The following is a 22,581-nucleotide window of genomic DNA, read 5'->3' on the forward strand; positions in this document are numbered from 1 at the left end:
ACTATTACAAGCTGCTTCTTGTGGCTGAAGCACTGTGGTTACCAAGGCTCTGCTACTTGTTATGTTGTTCCAAGATCATAATGTCACGTCTAAGTGTGCTGACAGTCCTGCAATCCCACCTTGGCCTTCCACAGCAGACTGTGGAGGGACTGCCTTCTTCACACGAAGGTCAGTACCTCACTAAGACATGAAGTACAGCTCCCAAAGACATTTATAAAATTTCACGAGGACAATCTTCAACTGGAAAGGCTGCTTGCCCCTCAGTAGCCCAGTCTGTCTCCTAACAACCCATGTCCATAAGAATACTAGCATAATATTAAGAAGTGAATTGGCAAGGGAATTTATATGCATACACTGTGTGTCTAGACCATCAAATTTGCGTTTGTTCTGTATTTTGTCCCAAGGACACTGCAACAAAGGTGCTAGTTGTCACTCAGGCTGCATCTGAAGCAAGGCACCTAATGTTCTTGGTGAGGAAGCCTCAGTGGAGAGCAGGGGTAGATTCTCTCTAAGGCTGTACCCTGCAAACAGTCTGCAGGTGAGCCAGTCTGCACCAGACCACATGCACAGGCTCAGGGTTGCTCCAGGCATGAACCACAAGGGCAGCATGGACATAAGAATCCAAGGTCACAGTCAGTACCTGTAAGAGACATTGTGTATGGAGACAGAACAACCACAGACCGAACAACTTACAACACCATATAGTACAGAAAAAAGACATTTCCGAGTGTATTTATTGAGAAATAGTAAAGATGTACATAATTTTACAAGCTTTTAATTTTAATTTACATTTTTTTAAATTAGGTAGGCCCTAATAAACTATAATCTGCTAATACATGACAGAGACCCTTGGCTTCAAATATTCAAAATGCTGCTATTGCTGGGATTTTGGCTTCTGTCACTTCAGCTTCTCTTCAGAGATACTAAATACCATATTCATTTACAGCATATGCCTGCTGTCAATCCTTTAAAGCAGAGATGACTTTTGAACTGAAACCCTGGATCTGGGTACAACCTCATAGCTAAAACCTAGTCTCCCTATCCTGGGTCAAGTCTATATTCTCCATAAACTCTGCAATTCTGATGGAATACAGGACCTCATCCACCCCAAGATGAAGTGTGCTTGTATAGGGGACTTTGATTTGGCCTCATCTTCCTTGTCAATGCTTGCACTGGAACACACTCCACACTGCTTTAGATGCAAACACTGCTGCTCACACTGGATTCTAACGAAAACAGATCTGGGAGCTAGCTGCCACCTAGATCTTTGTGCACAATCTCCACAGTCATCTAAAAATAAGCTTATTTTTTAGTTTTTTTCTGTTCTCTTTTACTGAACTGCACGGTTTTATATCTATTTAAGATACCAGCTTGTGACTGCAATCACACATTTTTTGTATTCTGCAAGCTGACTACTCAAATGCCTAATGAATGTTCATGTTCTGTACTGAGAACTGCTAGAGTATCAGCAAAAGGCGTTATATTCTATGCTTCATTTGCCAAAAATACTTGCAAACATGACCTTTGCTCAATCTTGGTTGTTTAGGAGAGGCTGAAGGGAAGGTAGTTTCTGATTAATATGCTTTTGAATTAAAATGCACCCAGTGTCAAAACCAACCTTCAGTTTAATCTTCTTAGGCCCACTTGGAACAGCCTGATGTCTCTGCCTTGGTTATTTTCTCCTCTGTATTGTTCATGCAGGAAAATATATCAGTCTAATTTCTCCCTACAAGGAATGTTCTACACACTTTTATTTAAAGATATATAGCAATTTTTGCTTAGCAAGAGAGTATTCATGCTCTGAAATTTTGTATTGTGACGGCTTTTGAGCTAAATCCTTGAATTGTCTTTGGATTCACATTTTTGTAGATTACTTGTTTTTATAATTAACTTCTGCTATGGTAGCACACAGAACTTTGTCATGCTCTGTAAAACTTTCCTCCTTTTCCCTCCATCTCCTCTCTAGAAGTCCAGTATATAAATTGAGCTGCATCCACCACAAAAAGCTAAGCACAACTCCAATGAAGGCACTGCAAACCTTTTGTAAGAACCAACGGTTGTTGCTGGGCCACTTTTTGTTCTTACATCTGATTAGGAAAAGAACACTGAAAAACTAATTTGAGAAATATTATTGCTTCATGCATTTAAAGAACACTGTGACTTGTCAAAAAAAAAGAAAAAAGAAAAAAAAAAAGCTAGTTCACCATACCAATTTTTTGGCTTATCATGCTTTTACATTGAGATTTTTATGCAACGCTAGAACTTGAGAAAGTCTTTGAAGTTTTTTTCTTATTCCAGTAGAAACACCTTTTCCCACCTGAAACACTACAAAAAGCTGTTAACTACAGCTTTTTATGAAAAAGGTACTTCCAGGACAAATCTGACTAGACAAGTACTGAAAATATAAAGAAGGTATGCATAATTTTTACTTTTTGGACTCATAAATCTATCACCCAAATAGCTAGTCTATAGTGATTTCATATGTGGCAAGTCTCATGTGATGGCTTTAAACTGCCCAGTGATAACAAATTATTGTTAGTTTGTTGTGTGGTGACTTGCATATCCAACTCCAACACAGAGAAGAAATCCCATTTTTATGAATTTATAGAAGAGTTTTGCCTTGTACTTTTAGTGGCTCCAGGCTTTCACCAACCAACTCACTTTCATGTAACCTCAACAGAGTTTAAATCAGCAAAGTCACTACCTGGTAACTATGACATATGTTGGCTTCACAGCACAGCGAGGGAAGATTTTCACCTCAGTGCCAACTACTGTGCCTGTGCAGGCATCCCAGAGTTTGCATTTAACACCTTCTCTTGCATACACCTCTTCATGCAGTTCAGTGCACAGACAACCTCAGATGTCTCCATATACAGTCTTAAAAATTGAAAAAAGTAGTTTCCATTTTCTGCAATGAGAGACGAACCACCTGCTGTTGTTTCAGAGTGCTCAAGCTGCACATAGAGCACTAAGGACCTCGTGTACAATATGGATGTTGCTCATTTTCCAAAGATGAAAAATAGCATGTTCAAACTCGCAAGATAATCATCACTGTATGGACCGTAACTTTTAATAGAAATTATGAAAGTTAAGGTAATACATTTCTCAATATTTCTTTATAAAAATCATCTCTTTATCCTCTCCTCAGATACCTGACATACTATTGAAATTTCTGGTTCCAAAACATTTATGGTTGTCCCTGTGTAGTATTTTGTGCAATCAAAAATGGGTGAGGAAAATCATGCTGACCCAAAACAAAATACATGGAAATGTGGAACACAATTGAAAAACTACCAAAATGCTACTTGGCCAATGTCATTATGCCAGTAACTTCAGCAGCTTGTGTTGATCCTGAATATGCTAAATGGAGCATTGTTTGCACATCTGACTGACTTGAGTTTCTTTAGTAATTTTTCATTCCTAATGGAATTGTGTTTTATTCCCCATCTGGGCTTAACTCCACATTTTCACCTTCCAGTAATGCCACCTGAACACTTTGTCTGCTGGGTGGAACTTTGTTCTTTTATACACAGCAGATGCACTCACTGTATGGCTTTCAGTGGACTTGGTAATTAATGAATATGGCTCTTAGTTCTCTTGTTGGAGAATCAAGAAATGATGCCGGTGTCAAACACTTTTTTTAACCTTTCAACGTAGCGGTCCCCAATATTAACTTCCCAACGTGCTCTTAACTTTTCTCAAACAATCAGTGGAATTATTCAGAATCCAAATAAAAACACAAACTTTCCTTTATTATTTTTTTTTTTTACTGCAGCAAATACTTAAATGCTTTGGTGCAGCTCTGCTCTTTGATTTCTTTGAATTTCAAATTTGGTCATGTCAAAAATTACCACGAAGGTTTTTCTTTGTTTATCTACAGAGTTTTTAAGCAAAATTACATTATAACACACGAACACAATCTTCTCTTTAAGGCACAACACATCATTATGACATTCTGTTTGCCAAACTTATAAAAGAGACAATATTATATAACCCTTTCCCTCCCCTGCACCCCCAAAAGAAAGAAAAATTGCATCCACTTCCAAAATCAGCTGCTAACAAAGTCACAGTAAATTATTTTCATCAATAATTTACACAAATTACAGGTCTAGACAGGATTGTCATTATACAGTCTGAGTGCATTCCAATTCAGATTTTCTGGGTTAGGTAGGCTAAAGTCTGGTTCAAACCTCAGTGCTGAGAATATATCCCATTTTGAGGAATGTTGTTGAACACCACCTTGTTGGCTGGAAAACGCATTTTGGTGCTTTGCCAGTTTGAGTCCTTTGTTCACTCCTGTCAGGGCTCACTTGGTGTGTACCAGCAACCTCCACAGTTTTAATTCATTTAAAAATGTTGCATATATAAGACCATAGAGCTTCCTTATGTAGCACTAATGTTTTAACTTCATTCAGCAATCTGAATTCTTCAATTTGGAATTTTTAATTCCAAATATTTCTTCCCTTCTTAAGACAATTCATATGTGTAAAGCCAGAGGCATTGAATCACACATAAAAATTCAGTGTACTTGAAATATATATATAAAAAAAAGGATCGCCAACTTTAGAACACAGTTACAAATACTCTAGTTCCAGTGCTTGATGGAGAGCCAAGAGGTCCGAATGACTGGATATCCTCCAGAAAGGCATGTTGTGCTGTGTTTGTTAGAGGAGGGAAAAGGTCAGGAAAGATGAACACCGTGATACAGGGTGGTATATGACACACGAGGCTGGTTAGATTACCACCACGTATTTTACATCACTGTTTCTGGATTGATTTTTGGTATTAAAGTACTGACAAAAATCAGACCAAAATAGATCTGAGCTTAATAGCTCAACTAAAATTAAAATAATTAGATAGTCTTTCTTAATAGTTTCTTTGGAAACAGCCTGTTACTTATTAAGAGCTACTTGCTTAATGTTAGCATGCAAACCCATACAAAGGAGCATTAATAGGAAATGCCTTTCTGCTCCACTTATCTGACTGCAAAATACTGAATGATCACTTAAAGGGCTATAAGACTTCCATTAAAAAAAGCTTCTCACTCAACACTTTGAAACAGCGTTGAATTTCATTTTTTCTCCATCTAGGGGAAAAAGAAATCTCTTTTGATACGAAAATAACATACTTCTGGTTTAAGAAAAGATAATTTGTGTTGGAGAAAGCATCAGGATCTGAGACGTGCAAGTATATGCACTATTCTCCTTCAACAATTCATCAGCATATTAAAACCCCCCATACTTTCATGTTGAGTTCAGATCTATTTGTAATGTGTCATATTCATCCCTCTCTCTGAATTCTGCACCTATCCATGCAATATAGTCAACATAAGAAAAAAAGCATGCCAAACCAGAAAACACACAATCAAACCACCATCGTTTAGCACAAATTATAAAAGACCCATCACCAATACTGCACCTATATTAAGGAACCATTTGGAATGAGCATTTTGGTTATTTTCATTTTCTTTCCATTCCAACTACAACACTATGAGGGTACTTTATTTTGCTACTCCTAGCTCAAGGATATTTACATCACTTGTCCTGTACAGACATTGTCAGGCAAAAATTACAGTTTCTGCACACTTCCAGGGGTTATACTAGAAAGTATGGCACAAATTACTAATTTTATCTGTTTCTGAACACTGAAAATTTTTCTGCTGAAATTGGACTTGAATTATCATCATAAGAAAATTGAATATTTATGAGGAAAGAGTTCTTTTTTTCAGAACCATAGATTTGGTACACAATCTCTATGTTGTGTTCTTTTTCCTTCAGCAGATACATCTCTCTTGAAGCAAATTATATGTTTATCATATTTGCTCCAGTAAATTATGGATCTTCATCTATGTTAGCAAAACATTTGCACAGTCCTTTACATGTTTTTCCACATTCTCTGTAATACTTCTCTTGAAACATCCCTGATTTCAATATTTAGAGAAAAACACCACCCAACCATCGTGTTATAGCCCTTTCTATCTCTTCTGCTTATCTTTTGATTTGCTTGAAGCTAGTCAGACATTTTTGCTGCAATATTTCTTCATTTATTTTAAAAATAATTTTGTGGGGTTTCCATTTCTTTCCAAAGCCAAGTGAAGCAAATGCTAGAATCCAAATGGTTCGTTTACTCTAGTTTTGATCTCATCATGCTCTTGGCTGCCTTGCATCTGTGGACTGAAATTATTTGTCATTTTGTGCAACACTGACAGAAATGCAAACAGAAAGGCTTGCATTAGTAGCTACGTATCACACCAACATTTCAGAAGACAGGTTACCTTTTTTGCTGCCTGTTCTTCTTCTACACCATCCCCAATTACAACATATACTACTTTTCTGCCAAACCTTTGCATTATTCGTTCAAAGCAACTTTCTTTTCCTGGAAGATAAATGAGATAAGAGTTCAGAGTGAAGTTACCTGATTAGCTGCATGTTCCTCATCTCGGCCATCTCCAATCACAACATAAGTTATGTTAGTGCCAAATCTGGACACTATACGCTCAAAACAGCTCTCTTTGCCTGAAAAACAAGGCACTATTTATTCAAAATATCAAGTGAGTTATAGTGAAGCCTTACAAAGGATTTTTGGAGTGGTAAGACATTGCTACTACTACTTTTGAAAGGTTCCCAGCCTTAGAGCCAAATTGGGTAAGAAGTAATGAATTCCTTTATTGACACTAAGCTGTTTCAGGTAAAGCTAAATTTATTAATTATTACAGGAAAGCCACGAAGGTAAAAGAATTAGCAACTCTGCAAAAATTAACAGGTTAGTGAATTAAACCATACATTTACAAACCATAGCACAAAAAAGGCACACAGTTATGAATACAATAGGGAAGTGCTCTTTTGGCATCCACCAATGCAGCTTCTGTTAGTAATAGTTTTCATCACCATCTCTGACGTATTATGCCTCGGGAAAAAGTTTGTGGAGCTGTGGCCTTACTTACATAGAGCTGAATGTCAGAGCAGAGGTTATTTTAACAAAAGTTCTGCTCAGGTTTGAATTCACAGAACACTTTTCTTCATGGTTTTCTGCACATTTTTTGTTTTCTCCACCATACAGAGGAATTTCTGAGGCTTTTAATCAGTATCTTTATTCCTTCAGGCATCATTTAAAATAAGGCAACTTTGGAATTCTTCGACATAAAGATATCTGAATATATGCAATGTCTAAATCTTATAACTAAAGTTGCTAAGTGTCAAGGAAGTGTTTTGGAATCCATCCATTTCTGGCAGAAAAAAAATATTGGTAATGCAGTGTAGTGAGAATGAATGAAAGAATAATTTTCTTACCTATTTTGGTTGCACTGTAAATATTTTCAATAGGAAAAGCTCCTCCTAAACTGTATAGTAGAACTTTTGCAAGTGCTGGGATAAGCTGGGTCGTTGTTACCAATACGTTTACACAATTACTCCTAAAATGAGAGAAACGGTGAAAGTTTAAAGAGTTTAGAAACAGTATCCAAATGCTGATGAAATGAACTAGCTGTGAAGAGCATATCCAGATTTCCTCAACATTGACTTTCACTCACACAGTAGTGCTGTTCAGCACTATCACTTACAGAAAAATGTACATAAAACTTTGGAAAAAATCCTTTAAAATATATGCAGGGCCTGATTTTTGTAGGAAGTATTCCACAGTGGTTTATAGAAAACAAGTCCTTGAATATGAGTCCACTAAAACACAGACATTTAAGACTACCAAGTACCTCCAAAAAGAGGCATTTTAATGCTTTGAAAGCACAATTTTCATGCTGGCAATAAACTGGCAGTAGCCATCAGCAATATAAAGGACTTAAGAGAACACAAAAACATTTTTTGTTACTCTTTAAGGGAAATAAACAGCCAGTACACATTTCTCCATAATAACATTACTTCCTTCATGTTTCAAGAGTAGGAATATTTCTAAGAGGGAGGATAATCATGGTAATAAGCTGGCATCTAATGGCGAGGATGGAAACTTGAATGGAGAAGTTGTGCTAGCAGCTATACAACAGAAAACTCAGAGCCAGGCTACTTTAGGCACTGACAGGCTGGAACATGAGTGTGACCATGGCGTGGTTGGAGCTGAGAGCAAATAGTTATGATTTTTCCTTCTGGTATTTCCATAAATTCCAAGCAAGACCTTAGGCTACTATTTCTGACTTAAGGTATCTCAATTTCCTGTCAATAATGTAAGTAATGTTTAGCTGACTCATGGGTAGCTTCTGAAGATTTATAGTTGTACAGTTCTTTGAAGACGAGACAAAAGACTATTATTTAACAATTAGGAGTAACTGATAACAGTTTTCCAGACTCATCCACCCATGCTCAACTGGCCTTCGTTACCAAAAGTCTTTTTGAAGACTAACAATTTGGAAAGGAATGCAGAGCTAAACACAGCTTATACAATCACATTTTTTTTACTTTTCTCCTGATGTGTTTAGGACACTGTTAAGTTAATAACTATTAAAAGATAAACATATTGCAAAACTTGTTACATTGAAAATAAGATTTTCATGTCTTTCCAAGTTTGTCTTTCCACTTGATGCTAAGTCTTCTCCCAGACATGTTCAGAAGGCAAGATGACTTAATGTTTTTCTTTTCTATGGTTTAAACCCAGGATTTTTTAGGATTTCTGGTAAGATACATATTGCGTGGCTGATTAAGCAGCAGTGTTCATACTTTCATTGTTTCAAAGAACAGTACATTTTATGTCTCATTACTGGGAACCCAGACTTTTAACTCAGTTAAAAAAGATTTTTGCTCTTCTGACAACTTAAGGTATATGTTAATATATACTGATTTGCTTGGAAGGACAGAAGGAAAATGTTCTTGTGTTCTGGTATTTATACAGTATTTAGGTAGCACTGTGAATAAGCACAAACATTGAAGGACAGAGCAGAGATATGTGGAATTCAGAGAATGCTGTCCACAAGATAATAAATTAAAAGCTGCCTCAGAATTCTACAACACATTTTCAATGTACACGTATTTTAGAAGACATTTCATACTATCTTTAGTAAATGGCGGAATCACTTAAAATGAAACCACTTTCCACTTTTCCCGTGTCCTATTCCAAAGTCATAGTAGATCTGTTCTGTTCTTTAAAGGCACTCATTTACCGTAAGCTAAAATGAAAAAAATAGCCATTACATATCCAAAACTAGAACCTTTTTTTACAGTAGACTCAGATACATACCTTGTGCTGATAATTGATAATGATTTAAGTGCATTTGTTAGCCAGGAGTCTGTCAAAGCTTCAATCTCTGCTCTTAATTGCAACCATGCATCTCTTTTAGCGGGACCCAGGAGTCCTTTTATGTAAAAGAGAAAGAAAAATAGAATTAAATTCTGTATTAGCTGGAATGCATTGGGGTTTATGGTAATTGTTTATATTTTAAATTCCACTAGAACTTGAACAAATATCAAAGAGAAAAATCTATTGTCTTCAACCATCAGTAAATCTTTGGTTTTATTTGTACTTCGCTGCATCAAGCAATGTCAGAGAATATTTTAGATACTAATAATTAGTTGGATTTTTTCATCTATTCAGGCTGCTTTACTGCATTTCAAAGTATACCTTTCAGAAATACATATTTTTTAAACCAACTCCTCACATGTATCTTACTCTCAAATTATCAGAGGCAGTGACAAGAAGATCCATGTCATCAGGATCACAGGCAGAGACAGTCACAAAAGAAGGTACTTTAGAATAAACTAGCCTTTGCAGTATCTGCATATGTTTAAAACTGCCCTGCTTATGACTCTGTATATAGGTGAACCACAGGTTACACATATGAAAATACATTTGTTTGCTGATGGCTTGCTCTTCATGTCCTATTGTAGTTAGTAATAATAGCTCCTTCTATAGCATTTACAGCCCTGGAACAGCTGCACATCTTATGTTCTCAGATCTCAGTCTTTAAAAGCTCAAAATGTCTTTTTGTGTATAAATCGTAAGATATTTAAAAATACCCAGCCTATTGAACGTTGAGACATGAATTCTTTGGAACCAAGATATTTTAAAATTAGATTTCATCCTGGAAGAACAAGGAAGCAGGCTTCATGCCCTTTAGTATCCCTCTTCTAAAACCCTATGTTCCCAAGAAATGGTGATGACTGTCTTCAAAAATCTGAAATGAAGCAACCTAAAAATATATAGATTAGTCTAGCCTTCTGTTGCCTTCTAGCCACTATTCTGAAATAAACAGATAAATACGTGATAAGTAGGTTATTAAAAAGGCTAAGAAGTAGAGGATGAATGAATAAACTTGCCCACTAAGGATGAATTATATTTCAGAAGCAGTATTTCTGGGAGTACAATGCATCACGTATCTGCATTCTGCCTTTGCAATGATTGTTCCTCTTAGTGCAATTCCTTATGTTGTGCTCTTGGACTTGAGCTCTTACCATTGTAAAAGGTTTTATGAAATGCAGCAGCTTTAGAATCTTAGATGCATTAAGAGATATAAGAAAACCCAGTAAACTTTTGGTTAATACTGGTTCAAGAATTATTAGTATACAAAAACTATTCATGACACCAATAAAGGGCAAGGGAGGGCAAGTGAAAGTCAGACCTCTACTACCACCCTTTGGTCCTATTGCTTCATCCTTTGGCATGTAAAAACTCTAAACTACTAAGAGTGAAAATACATGACTGTGGCAATTATTGAAGACTTCTAAGTATTCCCTGTTCTCACAGTCTCTTTTTGAATGGATCAGTTGACATATTCACCTCCTCAGAAGAGGGCTGGCTGTCTCTGCAAGTCACAGGACTCTCCACAACAGATTCTTTTGGTTCTGCTGCTCAATTACCTGCACATCTGCTGGTGAGGACATGAGCAAGTCCATGAAGTAAAACAGTAACAGGAAAGCTCTTGGCCCAAATGAGACTTAGACTTATTGAGAACACAACTGTGTAAGCTACAGAGTCAACAAAAGGGGCTATTGGCATGGCAGTGCTAAAATTTTCTTGAATCCACTGGTGAAAACAGACTAGCAGGTACCCAGCAGAGTTCAGGAGACTCTGTGTTGTTACCAACTAGATCATGAAAATGTAGGATGGAAATGGCCATCCACAAACAATTTGTGCCGTGGAAACTATATAACATCTTTCCTAGAGGCAGCATATTTGAGACAGAATAAGTGGTTCAACCAATCAGTACAGTAAGAATACCTGGGTCTAAAGCAGGAAGATGGGCTCTTTTGGAACCAAATGAAAGCCTACTTGTTTTTTCCAACTCTTTCTCCTGCACAACAGCACAACACTGGCTTTGCTGCTCCAGTCAGTAGCTTTCAACAGCCCATGGTCCAGTCACATCACTTTCCATTCCCTCAGTGGCTTCCCAGGCACATTCACTTGGTAGGAGTTCATCACCACGCAGTTTAGACTGATCAGCAGTCTAAGTTCATTCTGACAATTAAACTCACCTCCTATGTTGTTCTTGTAAGTATTATACAACTCTTTTACTCTTCTGTAACGGAAAGCCAGCTTCCTCATCCAGTCAACCCCTCCTCTTACACCTGTTGGCAGACAAAGGTTTGCACTACTTGCAGCTGCATGGAAGCCATCAGTTGCAAAACTGTAGGTACTGCAAACACCCAAAATACAGTAAAAATAAATACAATGTATTCCTGTAAATGCTCAAATTATTTAATCTTTGAAAATAAAAAAAATAAACAAATGCTGTATCTTACCTTAGGTCTTGTCCATTATCATCAGAAGAAACATCATCTATATGAACTTGATCACACTCCTGTTGAAAACAAACAAACAAACCCAAATGATAAGTTATCTTATAAAAGAGTGTAATCACCATTCCTGGAAGTCTTCAAAAGGCATGTGGATGTGGCACTTGAGGATATGGTTTAGTGCTGAACATGGTGGGCTAGGTTAACGGTGGGCTGGTTGGACTAGATGACATTAGAAGTCTTTTCCAACCTTAATGATTGTATGATTCTATGCTCACCACAGGCTTAGTACAGATGTTGAAGAAAGGACCGGTGCAGTGCACCAACTACACCAGAAGATGGCAGAGTGGGTACACTCACAGCTTCCTATCACCATCATTGTCTTTAAAATAATAAAACCTTCAACTCCTACATAGTGTAAATTACTAGTTAAAACGGGCCTTTAGAAAAGCAATATGCAATTTTGGTGTAATTTTAGATTATTTTAATTGTAAAATCCCAACAATTGCAAGTCTCATTTATAGTCTCCTTAGTATATCAATACTTAAAAATCACCTAAATCATATTTTCCCACTCCCTAGAAGCTAATGATGAAGAACCTCAACAGGCATATGACTTATGTTAAGTAGTCTGGACATGTATCAGGTTCTTTTATTAATTTATGCAAGTGCCTTTTGCTGGGAAATCACAGATAATCATCAATCCTGAAGAACTTCATTGTTTCCTGGTTTTGGAAGGGATGGAAGCAACATGAGGGAACTGAGGTACACTAGAAAACTGAACTCCCCTCCAAGATGGTTTTATAATTGGACATCTATCAAATATCCTTATCTGAACAGTGGTTATAGCAGAAAGGTAAGAAAATGTGGGGGAAGCACAATAAATAAATAAGTCAAGCCATCACGCATCGTATTAACTGTTTTCAGCAGTTGTTTGAACTAACATCTTAACCCAAAGACACACCTGAAATTCAGTGTCCAGAGATTTTACTTTGCTGTATGTAATTTTTTAATATTTAAAATAGTTATTGTTAACATAGTCCTAAGATGTTTTAAGGAAAAGTTCAAGGATGTATTTAAAAATTACTCCCCAATTAATACTTTCCAATAATTTACTCTCCTTACTTAGGCAAAATGAGGTTGAGCTTTCAAAATGCACAGCTCTGTGCCTCAAAGAAAGAGTTGTCTGAGTCATCTATGTCAAATAAAGTTGCTGACAAGCAGCACTTAATTCAAGCTCTCTGTGACATGCAAGAAGACACAGTTCTAAGTTTCCAATCTCTGTCTCATAAGAGTGCTAAGTTGTACAGATAAAGGATAAGTCTGAGCAGAGGAGTTATTTCCAACTGTGTATGCCACAAGTTCCTAGAGCGTGAGTTGGGGAAATTAACATTTCATCTGTTTTGTCTGCTTTGCAGTGAACGAAAACTTAACAGATTTTACCCACGTGAAGTAAGTTGTTAAAAAACATATATAAAATAAATATATATGATTTCATTTTCAAATACGTAATTTCATTTCATCATACAAGCGATCATAATTTAAAATATTGACTCAAAGCTAAAAAAATGAGTTACCAAACTCTGCTCATCTGGCTGAGTCCATTAAGACAGGTATGACAGAGATGTGTTCAAGGAACAGAAGTGAAGCATTCTTCTCCCCACTGGAGAAATAAAATTTTTTTGGTTCTGTTTGAGGAGATTATCTTGAGCTGTAGAATATTTTAAAGAAGTTGCTCTGGGATGTAAATAGTAGATGAAAAGAGAAAGTAAAGGGGAAGGGGCAGTTGAAATTAAAGATTGATTTATTATTTACCCTCCAGAAAAAAAATGCAACTATGCTTCACCCCATGTAGCACAGGAACTCAAAAATCAAGACAAAAAGCCCCACTCTTTATTTTGCAGTATCTAGCTTCCTAATCACCTTCACAGGTTTCCCTGGAACTGGTGAAAGTGTAAGTTTAAAAGTTTAAAAATAATTTCTGTGGATTTGAAGGTGTACTAATTAAATGAAGGGCACACAAAAGCCTTGATGGATAAGTCAGTTTGGATTTTGTCAATCCTTTCAGCTACATTGTTCCAGCCTTGAAAATTTCAGATAACTGTTCTGCTGATAATTTCATTATTAAATTAAATATCAGTGGGTGGCAAAGTCTCAGCTGTTTACTTTATTTTTTTTGTTGCCTCACAGTTTGTTCATTGTGATTCTGTGACTGACTCCAGGAATAGGAGGGTACCATTCAGTTTTCTGATTACTTGTCCCTTGAAGAACGTTGTTAAGTATACAGGAGATCAAGCCCAATAGCAGTCTCCAGCTTACTCCTTTCTCCCCTTCATCATCTTCTCTCAGCATACTGGCAATTTACATTTGCTGAGCAGCAAATAACTCCTGTGCTCACAACTTCTTGCTTTTGTTTATTTTGTTTTCTTGTTTACTTACTACTTGACCTGTTTACCTTTTACAAGTTCACTTATATGGAGTCAAAAAAACTTGCCATAAAAAAAAGAAAAAGCAGATGGGTTGAGCAGATTTGAGATAGTTCTCTACTTTTTCTCAAAAGAAACAGGAAACTGGTAGCACAGCACAACATCTGAGTTTGCTTTTAAACAACACCAAACAGTTATGGGGAGGAAGGAAAGAAAGCAAGCTCTCTGACACTGTAAATGTTAAAGTAAAATACTTTTCACATCAGCTGCAGTACTGGTTAAGCTCAAGTCACAGTGGTTCATTGTCAGTGCAAGGTCAAAACTTAAAAAACATAAAAATATATTTCCTATTACTTTGACTATAGGAAAGGAATCTAGGTACAATATCTAGCTTTTGCTTGAAGCAATACTAACTTAAATTATATCTGAGTGCAGTCAATTCTTTCCAGTGATTTTTAGAGCCTGAAAATTTGAGAATACAGAATCAACAAATCATCCATAAAAATTATCCTCCTGAAATGGACAGTAATGTCATTATTCAGTAAAAACACTGACTTACGACACTGAACACAAAACTGTTATTAATGAGAGGATATTCAGAACTATGCTTTCTTAGGCTATACAGAAAACTCCTTTCAATGTATATGCTTCAGTCTCTGTTAAAACTAGTTTGACCTGCCTCCCAAATTCTGAGACTTACCTAAATTCTATTTTTTATTTCTCATTTCTATTTCTAATGAAGAAAAAAAAAGAAAAAATCTCCTTTAAAATATGGTAGGATTATCATAAAAATGGAAATATAATTCAGTTTGTTGGAAACAAATACTCTTTTTTCTTCATTGTCCTGAGAGTGGAGGGGGATAACCAAATTGGAAGACTCACATCTGAGTGCCTACTTGTAATTTATAGAAATTGAGGGGTTTTGTATGCATAAAATGCATTACCAACATTTCTAAAAGCTGTCTTAAAATTAATACTGAAATTTGGAGAAAATCCTATTCTTTACCTGGTTGACAAGAGAATTCCTTAGTTGGATATAATAACAAAACTGAGTCCCATCTCTAAGTGTTGTTTAGGCACACGAACCTTTTAGAGCACCATACTCCTATTTTTATGGCAAAACACCAACTGCCCTCCCAAGCAATACTTCTCAAGCTAACTAAAATTTATACACTGAGAATGCAATAGCTGGAGAACAGTCTAGCCTGAAATAAAAGTGCAGCTTGGTTGATCAGAACATGGATTACTGGGTCAGCAGGGAATGTCTCAGCAGATCAGAATTTCTGCATCAGCAGCCATTGTAGTGAGACAGATTTGCATAAAGGAAGGAAAACTTTATTTTTGTGATAACTTCAATAACTCGGTTATTATTACTAGACCCTGGTATGTAACCAAGAAAGACAGGGGGAAAAAGAGAGCGTAGAGGACATTGTGACTGAAGTCAATATAACAGGAATAGAGGTTAAGTAGTACATTAGAGTTGTCATGTCCAGTGCCTTGAGGTTTACTGTGGGATGAAGATGGAAGCAAGACAGAAGGTAGGGGACATGAGGGTTCACCATTAAAAAAGTGAGATGACGAAAGGTAAGTAATCAGCCTAGTAAAAAAAGGCCTATCTCACTTCTTCCAGTAAGAACTGAAGGTCTCATGTCTTGATGGCCACGCTTGATCAGCAGCTCAGCATTAAGCTCTGCTCTCCTTGTGAGGATGGAGAGAGGAAGATAAAGACAGATGGAGAGAGCAAGAGAGATGAGAGAGAGACCCCAAGTCACAACCGGGGAATTCTCAGAATTCATTATACGTTCATCATGCAGATTCACTAGAATATTCAGTAATGGCCATGTGCTCTGCAAACATATTTAAAAAGCCAGATTTATTCATCAGTTTATTAAAGGATGCTTCTACATGCTTTGCCACATTTTTTTATTTGCTAAGAAGATAGAAAATTGCTAGTCTTCTCACTTCTGCATACATGCCAGATTGTATGCATACTACTCATCTCAGTACATGAACTTTGAAATTTTATTAGAGAGGTATATTTTGGTAATTTTATAAGAGAGTTGGTTTTGAAACAAAGATTAATTCTGGGCTATAAAATGCTTAATTTCTTATAGCAGCTGTGATTATTGATTGAATATAGAAACTGTTTTTAATCAAATCAAACTGACTGAGTTACGAGACTCTCCAAGATAGTCCCCAAGTAGTACTTTTTGATTTATCTAAAACTGGAAACTATTTGGATACTGTTCAAGCTCTGGAATGAGCTGGTGCATGAGGTTTTGGACAGGATATTAAAACCTCCTGACAAAGACTATCCAAAATGTGATGATCTATCTATGACAGCTGAACCTGTGATTTGTAAAGAAAATAAAAAATGAGAGAAAGGTAGAAAGCTTCAATAGCCATAAGCAAGAATAAAGAGGGATGGAAGGAGGGCTTCAATAGCCATAAGCAAGAATAAAGAGGGATGGAAGGAGGGCAAAGCTCCATTTTTGCTGAACTCCTCCACTCGAACTCAGCACAAGATTGAAGAACTCTGGGTATATTCTACCAAATTGCTTAAAATTCATTCGTGTTGCATGAAATCTGAATGCACAGGGGAAAAGGTCTGCTAAAGAGAAATTGAAGAAATGCTTTGGAAAATTTACTTGGTGTCTCTCCCTGGTACAGGGCACCAGAAGAAGAACATCCACCAAATGCACTTGCACTGTCAGGTGATGACTCACTAGGACTGCAATAAAACACTGGGAAAGGCATGTCCAGGGCTTTATTTCTTAGGTTTCTGCTGCTGGAAGGAGGAAGTTGCAGCTCAGGTGTGGGGTGAAGTAGATTCTAGTTTCTTGACTTAAAAAGATCTAAGAATAGATGAGGTCTACAAGGGGTAGCAAAGGCAACCACACACTGGTACCTTCTGCTTTTCTTACTGCCTACAGTTGTTGAAGGAACAAAAGACACACTAAAAAAATCAACAACCCAGAGGATGGAAAAATCTCACTTATTCTTATTTTTTCTATTCTCTCACCTTCCTCTGGGATTCTGAACAAAACATCAAGTCTTCCAGCTGCCATTAGTGGCAAATATCTGTCCATGGGGGAAATCTGGGATCCCCTCTGAATAAGAATACAACTGTTTTAGACCAGGGGAAGGTCTGAAAAGCCCATAGATCAATTTGAAAACTGTTTTTCCACCCTGTCTCTTGATGCACATGGTTATAAGACTATCATTTTCCATGCTAAAAGATCCAGACTCCCAGAGTGAAATAAAAAACCTGTGAAGCCCAGCTGATGAGCGTGCTTCCCGGACCACTGTCCCTGCAGTAGTCCATCCATGTGCTTCTGATAGGTAATCTGTCCACATCAGGCACTCCCTAGGGAGAGGTCTTTTCTGACCAGTTGCCAAACTGTACACCCTGGGTATACTGTGACAACACATGTGGTTGCCTGGTTACCTTGGGAAAAGACAGCACTGATGAATACATTATAGTCCCAGCTCTCTGAAGCTACAGTCTTTGAGGTAAATGAAGAATCTTCTCCATTTGAACAAGAAGTGGGGGCCTGTGGCTAAAAGGTTACTCAGGTATGGCAAGAGAAGAACACAGACCCTTGTGATTGGATGATGGCACCCACTGAAAGTGAATATAAAGAATTTCAAGAGAAGAACGTGAGGCACATATGTTCCCCTCCTGGATATGACAGCAGACAGCTCTAAGTCCATGGAAACTGAAAAGATTTCTAGGACATAGAAAGGCATGGGTAGTATGCAGATTGTCTCATTGAGTTTCATGGAAGGACTCTGGTGCCACAGGCAGTCAGTGCCACCTGGCTAACCTCTCTCTGATTAGAGTAGGACAAACCTAAAGACTACAGAGGCAGTAAATGTCACACACAATAAACACTAATGCACAGCAAATCCACCATGTTAACAAAACAGGAGCAATGGTGTTTACATTCCTTTGATCTTACCTCTAAATCATTAAAAAATAAATGTGTGTCAGCAAGATTAAAAATCATTTCTTCCATTCTCAGTCCAAGCGTCACTGCCATTGGTGGATCCTTAAAAAACAGAAAGCAAGGTTAACTACTTACACACTTGTAAGTTATGTCAGAACTACTTTAAAATTTGTTGTATTCAAAGTGTTTTGAAAAATTAACACAGTAAGAAATTTCTCTGAAATCCTTTCAGTATTAAGCTACTTTAATATGATACTGTAAGAAGAGACTGCTAAACCTGCGCGAGAAAATCTGAGGAGCTGTGGATGTTGAAAAATCAAGCTTTTTGAAAGGTGAGGAATTTACAACCTGGCTGAACTTACAGGAAAAAACCTGGTGGCCATAAACATACAGATAAACAAGCATAAAGAAGGCTGGAAACAGGGAAGGAACTTTTCACTAAAGAGATATGTAGGAAAAATACTGTGATAGGAAGGTGTGACTTAAGTGGCCTTTTCCATTTCTAATGTCTCTACTTTATAAAAAAAGGTAGTCTGAACCTATGTCCATTTCCCCAAATTCAGTTTCACTTTGAATAAATCATCTCAGCCTTGGCTATGCTTAGGTCTACATTGCTTCTTTCTCACACTTTCTTCCACTCCAGGATGTAGCTTCAAACCTTGCACTTGATCCTTCTCTGTCTCTGTATTTCCCCTTCTTCCATGAAGGCACTCAATGATGAATTTCTGGTCTTTCCTTTACGATTTTACTGCAGCTATTCATTCAACAAAGTGCCTACAATCTATGGCATGATTCTTTAGCTGGCCCACAGGAATGGGAAATGTTGTAAGTTTGTAAGTTTGTTTGTTTGCTACAGATCACCCCTTCATTTCTGTAGAAATACTGGATTCTTGTCCCTGGATGAGACTCATTCAAAATGTCCCATTTGTTTATATGTTGACTTTCACACTATCAAACTGCTGTCTCAGCAGGATATCACAAATCTACTGATTTGCAATAATGCTATCTGAGAGCATTAAGTGTATAGCAAATGTAAGGTAATTAATTTAACTTTTCTAGGTTTGCTAGGAAATAGTAAAGCAAATTTGCATTACCTTACATTTGTTTTAGAATAATAGCTCCTGGTGCTTTGCTGACATCTGGTAATTAGTTTGATTACTGTCTTAATTATCTGCCTGAGCTTGTGGGGTTAAGTTAACTTTTTAATGCTTAATGTACTGCAATGGACTTTCAAAATACATGTGATCCTCTTCTCATTAAAATATGAAAAAAAAAGACTATATTCCATAATTTAAACTTTGATTGACACTATCAAATTTTCAGAAATCCCTTCTTAAATACCTTGAGATTTAAAGTCTAAAAGTTTACCAGCATGTAGCAACAAAATCACACAAAACCTCAGCTGATCATTTGTTAGTATTTGGATCAAAGGCTTCCCAAACAAGATCAGACACCCACTACTCCAGGGCTTCACAATGACAGAATAAAAGATGGCTTCTGCACTCAAGCATTTAATAACTAATGGTAAAATCTAAAACACAGACATATTTTGACTCTTGCTCATGAAAAAGTCATACCTGAAGGGGAGAACAGTATTCAAGAAATTGTTATGATCCAAAGTTAGATCCAATACTTTCAGCGAAAGGAAATATTTTTATGTGGACCCTTGAACTGGTCTAGACTACCTTTCAGAAGTAAAAACCAAATGCAGTGCCCAGTAACAGAACTTCATCCCCTCTGTCTTCTGCAGTCATATTTACTGGATTTGAAAGTCACACGGCTAAAGGCAGCAGCAAGTGCAAAGGTCAGTTTTCCAAGAGGGTGATCAAGGAACACACATTAACAGATTTGTAAAACTCATGTTAGGTACTTAGAACACAAATAATCAAAATACCCTGGACTCATGAGATTCCTCATCAAGCCATGATGTTTTTATCAAAATGTCATCACATATAAACATGTGTTTGCATTTTTCTTTTTCTGTGCACAGTTAATTATAGATTTTTCTTTCTAGATAAAATACAGTAGGGAGTATTTGCAATATGCTTCTTTGCCTCAATCCTACAAACACTAAGGCATGTGCATAACTTTATGAACAGGTGGTAATTCATTATTATTTATGTAAGTTACTCACTGGAGTGTGTCCAAAGCTGTAATCTCACTTTTGATTCTCATCCTGTTTTTACCCCTTTCTGAGTAGAAGCAGACTCGAATGTGGAAATTTGCTATAATGTATTCCATTATAATGCCACCTATGTATGACAATTTCCTGCCTTGCCTATTATAGTTTAAAGACATTAAATATGACAAAGCTTTTATGATTTTCTTATTTATAGTAGTTTTGTAACCAACTCTGTCTGACTTTATTACTATTAATATTATATTTCCTATGTTCCTGTTTTGACAAAAGTATGAGAAGGATATTGAGAGGTACTACATGAAAACTAAAATAAAGCAAAAAAAATTCATTTCAGCTTAGCACAAAATTGATATGGGATCTCCCCATAACAACTTCTGCTAAGGAGAGTCACTGGAATTGAATTCTCAAGGCATGAACAATTTTTCCCTTAATAAATTGACCAAAACTTGCACTGCAACTGTTTAACAGGAATTACACATCATGTTCCAGCTCTTGCCATGTTCAGTTATTTTCTTCACATATAAAATAGCCAAAAAAAGAAGATTTGTCAGGGTCTTGTGGTTTTATACTGTTTGCACAACATGGAGGAACATCACCATCATCATTTTAGTCTTTCAACTTGAAGCAGAAGTTACAGACTGATTCAAGTGGCACAAAGGACTGAGTGTTGAACAGAAAGCAAGAAACTTGCAGCTGATACAGATTTTAGCACAGCAAATTGGAAAATTTAATAAGAGGCAGACTGAACTTCTGCCAAAATAGTATTTTCAGCTACTCTGCACAAGCACACACAAAAGAGGAAACAATGATTTAAAAAAACCCTCAAACAAATCTGGAAGTTTTCCTCAGATAATTTGTAGAATAAAGAACAACTCTTTGGCCCTCAGAGGCATGATGTTAGCCAGATATCACTGGTGTGCAGAAAAATCAAGACCAGCTAAAGCAGCTCTGTATACCAAAATACAAATTACTTTCGTTACATTCAGATGAAGGCACTACTCTGGAGCCAGACTGTCTGCCTGTGGATTTCTGTACTAGACTGGTCCATCCACTGGAATGCCTCCTGGGAGACTAGATAAAAATATTCTAGGAGGACCAATATTTATATGTGTGTTTTGACCAAAAGGAAAGTGACTGGAATAAAGTCCCAAGAGCTCAGTGTCCATTACTAGAAGAAATGTATTTAATACTGTCTTGGAAATCAGGTTTCAGCAGAAGATGTTCAAAATCATTTAATTTCTTGGAAAAAAAATACAAACACCAAACTGACTTTTAGAACACCTCAGAAAACAAAGAGATTACCGTCAGGTAGATTTCTTGTGTGAGCAATTTGGATGCATAAAGCCTTAAAAATAAGCATGAAAACAAGCAAGTATTGTAGGAAGTGGTTTTCAATTGGGTGGCTGTCCTGAACAAATCAGAACAAAACTGGCCTCTGGGAAAAGTGGAAATGCTTTATTTAAATACCAATATTTTTAGCTTAGGGACACTTCCCTATGTTATGTAGGAATCTCAGATTTAATTTCAGCTCTAACTCTCTCATAGGGGACACTTGTCCCAGGAGAGATTCATATGGGTGGTAATGGAGGAAGAGAATATATCTCTTCTTAATAATCATATGTGGTGGCTGATGAAGGAAAACTCACATACTCCATAGAGAGTTTCTGTTCCATGCTCTCTAGAAGGTGGTAGGAAAATCAACTCAGAGCTCTCAGACAAGGAGGGAGTGAATGGAGAGGACAACTGGAGGTGATGAGAGGTACACTATTAATACAGGCGAACAAGAGAATATTTATGAGTGAATTTGGGAATGTCATCATGGGTGTTAATGGTGACAAAGTTTTTCTGCTTAATGACTGGACAAGCAGAGAGTGAGCAGTAAAAAGCTTCTGAGCCCTTTCAGAGAAGTATACAAGGGCTCCCTGACAGCTTTCTGTAATTCGCAATGTTATCAAAAATGGCAAAATATGATCATCAAGTGTGGATTTATTTTGATTTTTGCACTTGGAAATCACATTCTCTCCCTTCTAAGCTCACAAAGGAATTTTCTTCTTTTTTTTAACTAGTTGCATCTTGAATCACATCATTTATCTTGGCATCCTTACCCTCTGGGTCAACCTGGGAGTAATGAATGCAACATAAATGCTGGGATGTAGACAAAACTCCAGCTTAATCAGCCTTCAACCAGCAAGAATAACTGGAATGCAATAGAAAAAAGAATATTCACTGTTCACAGGGAATAAGAATGTACCTCGTAAACTTTAAAGAGATGATATCTCCAAACACATGTCCTGTCACATCAGCCAATGCTCACTTAAGAGCTCAGCATTGTAGAAAAAGATATCTGCCAACTGGTGTTCAGCTGCAAAAACCATCATTGTCCACACAAGTCACAAT

At 36.9% G+C, this 22,581-nt stretch overlaps 1 protein-coding gene across 10 annotated transcripts in view; it reads right to left on the reverse strand.

Moving 5' to 3' along the window:
* Positions 1–424: 424 nt before the first annotated feature.
* Positions 425–22,581, reverse strand: part of EYA4 (EYA transcriptional coactivator and phosphatase 4) — a 148,669-nt gene continuing 126,512 nt past the window's right edge. For 5 of the 10 annotated variants that reach the window (XM_051792576.1, XM_051792577.1, XM_051792574.1 and 2 more), the window contains exons 14-20: positions 18,057–18,146; positions 11,676–11,734; positions 11,409–11,569; positions 9,178–9,292; positions 7,290–7,411; positions 6,275–6,375; positions 701–4,655 (exon numbers count right to left, since the gene is read on the reverse strand). In XM_051792576.1, the coding sequence (XP_051648536.1) occupies positions 4,575–4,655; positions 6,275–6,375; positions 7,290–7,411; positions 9,178–9,292; positions 11,409–11,569; positions 11,676–11,734; positions 18,057–18,146 (729 nt within the window). In that variant the 3' untranslated portion in view covers positions 701–4,574. Of the gene's footprint in view, positions 641–700; positions 4,656–6,274; positions 6,376–6,414; positions 6,516–7,289; positions 7,412–9,177; positions 9,293–11,408; positions 11,570–11,675; positions 11,735–18,056; positions 18,147–22,581 lie in introns of those variants that run through there. The other 5 variants (XM_051792571.1, XM_051792572.1, XM_051792573.1 and 2 more) reach the window with 2 other exon arrangements.

This window comes from Manacus candei, unplaced genomic scaffold (genome assembly GCF_025592945.1).
Source record: "Manacus candei isolate 608988 ecotype Guabito, Panama unplaced genomic scaffold, ASM2559294v1 h1tg000034l, whole genome shotgun sequence".
NCBI lineage: Eukaryota > Metazoa > Chordata > Aves > Passeriformes > Pipridae > Manacus > Manacus candei.